The following is a 7,517-nucleotide window of genomic DNA, read 5'->3' as shown; positions in this document are numbered from 1 at the left end:
ATTCATTATGCTCTTACAAAACTGTTTCATAAATAGCATTAACTTTGGGACCATATAGTCACATGAATACTCAAACTCTCCATTTAAATACTAAAAGGATCCACCATCTCAAGGCGATCTCCCAAATCTATTTATATTAGACATTGCTACAGTTTGATTCTCAGCTATGTTAAGTAATAACTATCATCGGAACCAAGGCCATTGAATACCCTGCCCTTAATCCTTTTTTCAAAGCAAACTTGCACACACAGTAATTCTTTTAAGAATCTTTTATTTTATTTTTTTAACAATTCAGTCTGTTGGATCTCGATGCAGTTTATTTTTAAAAAAAAACAGTACATTTTCATAGAAACTGCAATCAAAAAAGTAATTTACTTTGTCAAAGAAGTTATGAAGTTGCAAGTTATTTTTTATAATATGCAGAACAGTAAAATGTAAGCATGCTCTTGGATGCAGGTGCTCCTGTGTACTATGGAGTTATTTTGAAGAGCTTGCTAACGTCTGCAGGCAGTTTATGGGATGCAATTATTTTCTCCACAACTTAGGTACATGAGAATAAAACTGATATTTATGAATAAAGTATTTTTCTCGAAAAAGTTGAGGCAGCTTTTGTTGAATGTTATCTGTGTGGGTACACTTGCTACACCTTGAACTGTACTGAGAGAGAGACAGACAGCAAGAAGTCCATGTTCATGCTGAAACCTGAAAAATCCCTCCACATGTGTTGAGGAGTTCCAAGAAAAAGAAGAGGGTAAAACACTATACACAGTTGTTCATCGTCTTACATTAACAGAACACACCGAGAAACTTTACATAACAAGGAAGCAAAACCCCTTCACTGCTTTTAGTCAAAGTCAGTGGTGTCTATAGCGGAGGATAAAGGTGGAGCAAGCCTAGTAGGGATAAAGCTTAAGTCTACATCTCATGCAGAGTTGTCCTTGGTCTGTCCTCTACTGTTTCTCAGACATCCGAGTTAGAACTGAGGTTTGTTAACCTGGGGTCCGCATTGATTTCATATCTGTAATGATACCCTTCCATGTGATCCCTGCAGGCATCTCTGATGTTATGCATCCACTTTTTTATCCCCTTGCGGTTCAAATACAAAACCAGGAGGAAAATAGCGCCTATCAGGGCTAAAACAATACCCAGGAAGACATAAGAGGTTTGCAGGGATGGGGGAAGAATCGGGTCACAGTCCAGGTCGGCACTGTTGAGTTCCAAGAGGACCCGATTCCTCATTTTTTCCGGAAAAGCACAGGTGAGCCGGTCTTTGCCCTGCACCACCTCTGTTTGCTTGAGCCAGGTCACCATGTCTGCCATGTGGCAGTCGCAAACCCAGGGATTGTTGTCCAGGAAGACCCTAACGTGGGGCAGACCTTGCAACTCAGTCAAGGTGCCATTGTGAAGGACCTTGAGGGCATTGTCCTCCAGGTGGAGGCTTTCTAAATGTGTCAGGTTGCGGAAGGACACGTAGGTCAGGCTCACCAGCGAATTGTTACTTAAGTCCAGGTGCCTGAGGCTGGGCAGTTGGGCCAGCACATCCCGCGGTAGGTAAAGGAAGTGGTTGCTGGCCAGCTCCAGGCAGTGGAGCCCCTGCAGTGCACGGCCCGCTACCAGGGCCGCCGCCACCATGCCCTCGAAGCTCCGGTTCTGCCGCTTATCATCAGGGGGCACGATGTGGTTCAGGATCAGTTCCACAAGGGGACTGGGGGCCGAGATGCTGGCATTGCTGCCCGAGAAAGCGAAGGGGCTGAGGTAGGCCAGTGGGTTGTGGCTGAGGTCGAGCTGGCGCAGGCTGGGCAGATGCTCGAAGGCGCCCGCGCGCACCTCGTCCAGGCGGCTGCCGCTGAGGTTGAGCGCAGCCAGCTCCGCCAGCGGCGGCCGGCGGGCGAAGGCGCCGGCAGGGAGCACGGCCAGCTGGTTGCCGGTAAGGAAGAGGTTGCGCACGTAGGGGGGCAGGTCCGTGGGCACCTCGGTCAGATTGCGGTTAACGCACTTGACTGTGCGCGCCGCCTCGGAGCACTCGCAAAGCGCGGGACACTGGTCGGGCAGCGGGGGCTGGGCGGACGCGGCGGAAGCCAGGAACGGCGCCGAGGAGGAGAAGGAGGATGCCGAGGAGGTGGCAGAAGACGAGGAGACCCAGCCCAGGAGAACCAGCGCCAGTCGCGCCAGCCGCAGCCGCCCGTCCCCGGCGGCGGGGCCCCGGGAGCACCCCCCAGGCATCGCGGCTAGCGTATCCCCGGAGCTGGGCTGGGACGGCGCCCGCTCCGAAGCCTCGGGGGGCTGGGCCCGGAGGGTGCGAGCCGGCGGAAGCGTCTGGAAAAAACTTTCCTCTCGTGGAAGCGAGGGAGTGGCGCCGCAGCCGGAACTTGGCTAACCCCCTCGCCACCGGGCGCTTCCCTCCGGGGCCGATTCCCCCGCCCCTTCCCTCCAGAAAGTACGCACGGCGGGTCGGTACGCTCGGCTCCGCGATCCTGCTCCCGCTCCTCTTCCTGCCGCCGCCCCGGTGGCACCTCTTCGCCTCTTGTTGGCGCCCCTCGCTGGCTCCTCTGAGGGACCTGGGACAAGCAGGAGAGAGGCGTGAGCAGCGGTGGCTGTCGCGGCTTCCGGAGTGCAAAAACCGGCCTTTTCGAGTCTAGTCGTCACCACTCTGTCCCAGAGAGACACCAGTCTCTCCCTCCGAAAGCCCGCCCCGGCCTCGCCTCCACAACCCCTCCAGTCACTCTTACTCGGGAGAGGGACGCGCATCCGACACCCAGAGCGCAAAGTCTTCCCTCTCCCCTGCCCCACACTAAATAAACCCAACCGGCCTCCCGCCCTCCGCCTTTCCCGAGGAGACTCGTCTCCCCGCGCCTAACTTCTTGCTTAATCCCCAATTCCTTCCCTACCAAACTTCTCCTTTTCCAGGTTCCTTCCCGCACCGCCTCCGCGGAAGGTCGGCCTCCGGGTGTCTCCGCCCCCGCCCGGACCTCTCTTCCCGGTCCTGGTTAGGATGCGAGGGAAGTTTCAGGTTACAGGACTTTTTGATCTCTTCTTGTACCTTCCGGCATTAGCAGAAAGTGGAGCTACAACTGTCGCCCCCCAGCCCGCGCCCCGCCAGCCCCTGGGATCCCAAAGGGGTTCAAGTCATCTCCAAAGAGGTGGGGAGAGTCTGGGAACAAAGCAGCAGTGGGACTCTGGGTCGAGTAGCAACCCGAACCAACGCTACTCTCCACCCGAGTATGGGGAGGGGCCCCAACGACGCCTGCCGGTTCTCTCCCAGGCCGCGGGCTCCCACTGCTCACCTCCGCGCCCGCCGCCTCCAGAACCAACTCAGTTCCACCAGAGTAGCGACGACTTCCCGGCTGCGCGCTGCGGGCGCCGACTCTCTTCGCACCCCAGCCCCTGGCCCAACCTCCCAACCTCCGCAGCTGGGAAAAACCAACCTGGGGGGCGGGGGAGGGCCAGGACTGACGGGGAGACTCCCGCCGTGCGGCCAACCTCGGCAGTCGTAGGTAGGGGGATTTAAGAAGAGAGACTAGGGGAGCTGGGCTGCGCGCTTCCTCCTGGTGGAAATTAACGAGGAATGTGCCCAAAAAGGTGAGGGAATCCCTTTCTCTCCCCCCTCCCCGACATCCTTGGGTGGTTCCTCATTTTGCATACTGTGTTTACCTTGGACAGGAGCAAAACCGCTGGTGAATCTTGTGGAATTCACCCTGATTCAGGCACCTTTGGCAGTGACGAGATAGATTTAGGCATGACAGAGCAGCGCGAAGCAGCACCAGAAAGAAATGAGCTGAAAATCTACAGCGGCAGCAGCAAAGGCACCGCAGGTTGTATGAAAGCTTCAGAAACTCTCCCCATCAAAGTGGTACCTGAGGTCGTAAACTTCAGATTTAGGTGTAATTAATGCCTTCCCGCCTGTTCCCCCCACCCCGCCCCCTCTCTTCTTGGGTAGTGATGGAACTTGTGAAGAGAGCGCGCCAACTTTAAGAGAGAGAGAGAGAGAGAGAGAAAGATTAGTGGAGAGGAGATTCATTCCTGATTCATTAGCTTTTCTCTTACCAAAATTAAAAGCAGATGGAAGAGAAAGGCAGCCAAAGGCATCCCAGAAACAAAAGGCAAATAGCAAAGACTTGAGTCACCCGGAAAGCGGACCCGCCCCTCTCCCCAGATGTAGCGCGGTGTGTCAAGTCACTTCTGCGGGGAGAGCTGCAAGGGTGGGGAGTAGGGGTTGCAGGAGCTGACCTGAGAGGGAAGTTTGGTTTCAAAGTCGATTGTCCCAGGGGGGCATCTGGCAGGTGGTGATGGAGAGGATGGGGTTGGGGAGAGGGACAGATTGAATGATTGGTTACAGTAAGGCTCTGTTATTATACCAGACAGGTTTTGGGTTCTGAAAGCCCTATCGTTGCTCTAACTCCATATCCCTTTGTCCCAATTAAATAATTTCCCCGAAGGGATAAGAAGGTGCTGGTTATTCCAGGCTTCTTCATTTTAGAGAGAAAATGGCAATTAGGGAAAACATGGTTCGGAAATTTAAGACCTGGTCGTATAAAAAAGATCAAATAAGGATGCTGAGGCTTGTGCCTGGGACATGTGCCTTTAGTGTCAAGAAAGACCCCAATTCTCGAATGGATGCCTGATTACTTTTATAGAAAGAGTCTGCAAAGCCGACAGGAAAAATGGCTCAGACAAAAGCTGAAAACACTGGAAACTGCAGAGATTTGTGCACAAAAGCTGGTTTCATTAATTTGCATCTTCAGCACGTTTATCTACATCTCTTTTCTTATTTTTAAAAGTGTTTTGCAACATGAATGTAAAACACTTTGAAAAAGAATCTCTAAAGCTGTAGTCATGTTCTGTATCCGGATTGTGGTGGTGGTTACATAAACCTATACAACGTGTTAAAACTCACAGAACTTTGTAAACCAAAAGAGTCAATTTTACTGTATGATAAGTTTAAAAATAAAATTAATTACTCATTGAAAAAAACCTGTAATAATGCTCTGGCGTGATATTAACTCTGGTCCTGATCTGAAGACCAACTGCTTTGTTAGGAGAGTGAGATACACTTTAGAATTTAGAAACATAATATATGTATTTTCATCTGATCCTCAAGACAACTCAGAGGCAAGATAAATATTGTTAGTATTATTGCTTGTTGCTATTATTGTTGTTGTTCTGTTGTACAAATGAAAAACCTGGGGCTTTAAGTTAGCTTGACTGAGTGTCTTCCACTTGCCAAGCCCTGTGCTGATCACTTCACAGATATTATCTCATTGACTCTTCACATCAGTACTCAAGTTAGGTCCTCTCACTCCAGTTTTACAGACAAGAAAATTGACGCAAAAATAAATTACATAACTTGTTCAAATGAGTGATGGAGGTGGGAACCAGGCCCAGATTTGCCTGCCTCCCATATAGTACATCCCACATTCTGCCTCTAGGCAAGATTAAGGAGTCTGTGCAAAGTTCTACTCTGTTCCACTTAGGCAGAACGTACACCTCACCTCTTGTTCCCTTTTTACTTCTGCCTCCACCTTCATGCAGCTGGCAATTGCTTATGGCTGCTGAATAGGGACCCAGAAACTTAGGGTCATTTCTAGCTCTGACACTTGCCTGCTGTGTGTCTTCTATAATAGGACCACTAATGACATTTGAAGACATTTCCATGAAAATTGAGATAAATATGTAATGTACTCAGCAAAATCATCTGTTTTGATTGTTCTTTCCACATTACCCCCCTCATGTTATTTATTGTAATCCACTATATCTCTGTAACTGTGTTAGTAATAGGAATACAAGGATAAAAATTTAAATTCTTTTTAAGGTAGAATTGCCAGATTTAACAAATAAAAATACAGGGCACTCAGTTAAACTTTAATTTCAGATAAACAATGAATACTTTTTAAGTATGTCCCATGTAATATTTGGAAACTACACCCAAAATTTTGTTGCTTACAGTTGAAATTCAACTTTAATTGAGTATCCTGTATTTGATCTGGCAATACAGCAGTTGATAATCTGGTAGAAGAAAGAAATAGACACAGAAACAAAAGCTCTCAATGCAGAATTGAGTGTGGTTTGGTGTGTATATCTTTCCAGTCAATGCCCTCTCTCCTTGTAAATATTTCAATTCTGTTTCTGCTATTTTTTATGTGAATGGGATCATAGTATATGAATTATTCACATTTTTTCTTTTTTAAAAGCAACCATCTATCTTTCTGTGTGCATACACATAGGTATGCTTGTCCTTTTTTAAAGACTGAAATATTTCAAACTGTAGATTGTTGTACCACAATTAATTTAACAGCCTTATTGAAAGACATTTAGATCACTAACTACTTTTTGGAGAAGTTTCCTTCAAGTGAGAAAAGCTTACTAGGATCAGTTCTATTTTGATTGTCTTAAGCATTTAATTATCCCAAATTATCATACTGACTTTACTCCTGACAGCTTGAAAATTTTTTGTGCATGATGCTATTTACATACTCTAAGGCAGGGCAGAGGATTGCAGAGCACATTTTTCCCAATTTATTCTTCTATTCCACAGTGAAATAAAGGAAGGATCTGAATGTCCCAACAGATAAGAACCAATTTAGTGTATTTCAAGAGGTCACTTTGTAGCCTCTAGAAAATGTTTCCACACTATCATTTATTTAGAAGATTGTTTCTACAGGGACCATTTTTCTTCTAATGACCCAGAGGAAAGTCATTAGTAAATTATTGAAATATTGCTTCTAAATCCTGATAGGCAAGGAATAAGATAGGTATAAAAAGAATGATGAGTGGTTATGACCACCCTTATGGTAATTAGCAGAGAGAAGCCATGTGGTCCAGCATGGACAAACACCAAGATTATTTAAGACTAGTTCATTTTGATCTCTGTCACAAATTAGCAAAGGAATTGAATACATGTGAACACTGTCAAATCTGAAAAGTAACTAAAACAAAGTCAAGGGTTGGTGAACAAGCAGCACATATGTCAAAAAAAAATCATGAACCAAGACTTAAAACTGCAACCATCAACTTGAGGGTCAATTTGACCAAAAAAAAAAAAATTACACATGTATATATGTATATTCATGAGGAAATAATTTTTTAAATTGTCAGTGATTAAAAAGAAAGCTTCAAATCACTTTAGAAGAAATAGACTTCTTTTCTGAGATGTGTAAACTGAATTAAGTAAAATATAAACTAGAGAATGGGTCAAAAGGAATGTATTTGTCTCATCAGTCAGTACAGTAAGTGCTGCAGCTAGTAAAAGAAAAATATAGCCCTCTATATCTGTGGGTTCCATATCCCTGGATTCAACCAACCACAGATGGAAAATAAAAGAAAAAAAAAATGAGTTATTACATCTGAACCAAATGTGTAGACTTTTGTAGACTTTTTAAAAAAATTATCATTATTTCCTAAGCAATACAGCAGGGCATGGTGGCTCATGCCTGTAATCCCAGTACTGTGGGAGGCCGAAGTGGGTAAATGACTTGAGATCAGGAGTTTGAGACCAGCCTAGCCAACATGGTGAAACCCTG

General features: G+C 46.7%; 1 protein-coding gene across 2 annotated transcripts; it reads right to left on the bottom strand.

Annotated features, from left to right (window-relative positions):
- Positions 1-254: 254 nt before the first annotated feature.
- TPBG (trophoblast glycoprotein) lies at positions 255-3,506 on the bottom strand. 2 transcript variants are annotated; one of them, XM_025383796.1, is made up of 3 exons: positions 3,285-3,506; positions 2,446-2,558; positions 255-2,316 (listed from the first exon to the last, which is right to left on the bottom strand). In XM_025383796.1, exon 3 carries the CDS (start codon positions 2,221-2,223, stop codon positions 961-963), a length of 1,263 nt encoding a protein of 420 aa, XP_025239581.1. In that variant the 5' UTR covers positions 2,224-2,316; positions 2,446-2,558; positions 3,285-3,506; the 3' UTR covers positions 255-960. The 2 variants fall into 2 exon arrangements, with proteins under 2 accessions (XP_025239581.1, XP_025239580.1); XM_025383795.1 differs by having other exon boundaries at positions 255-2,558; positions 3,285-3,372.
- Positions 3,507-7,517: the final 4,011 nt, after the last annotated feature.

The sequence above is a fragment of the Theropithecus gelada genome, chromosome 4 (assembly GCF_003255815.1).
Source record: "Theropithecus gelada isolate Dixy chromosome 4, Tgel_1.0, whole genome shotgun sequence".
NCBI classification, from domain to species: Eukaryota; Metazoa; Chordata; class Mammalia; order Primates; family Cercopithecidae; genus Theropithecus; species Theropithecus gelada.
This window is presented reverse-complemented; position numbering and strand designations above follow the sequence as displayed.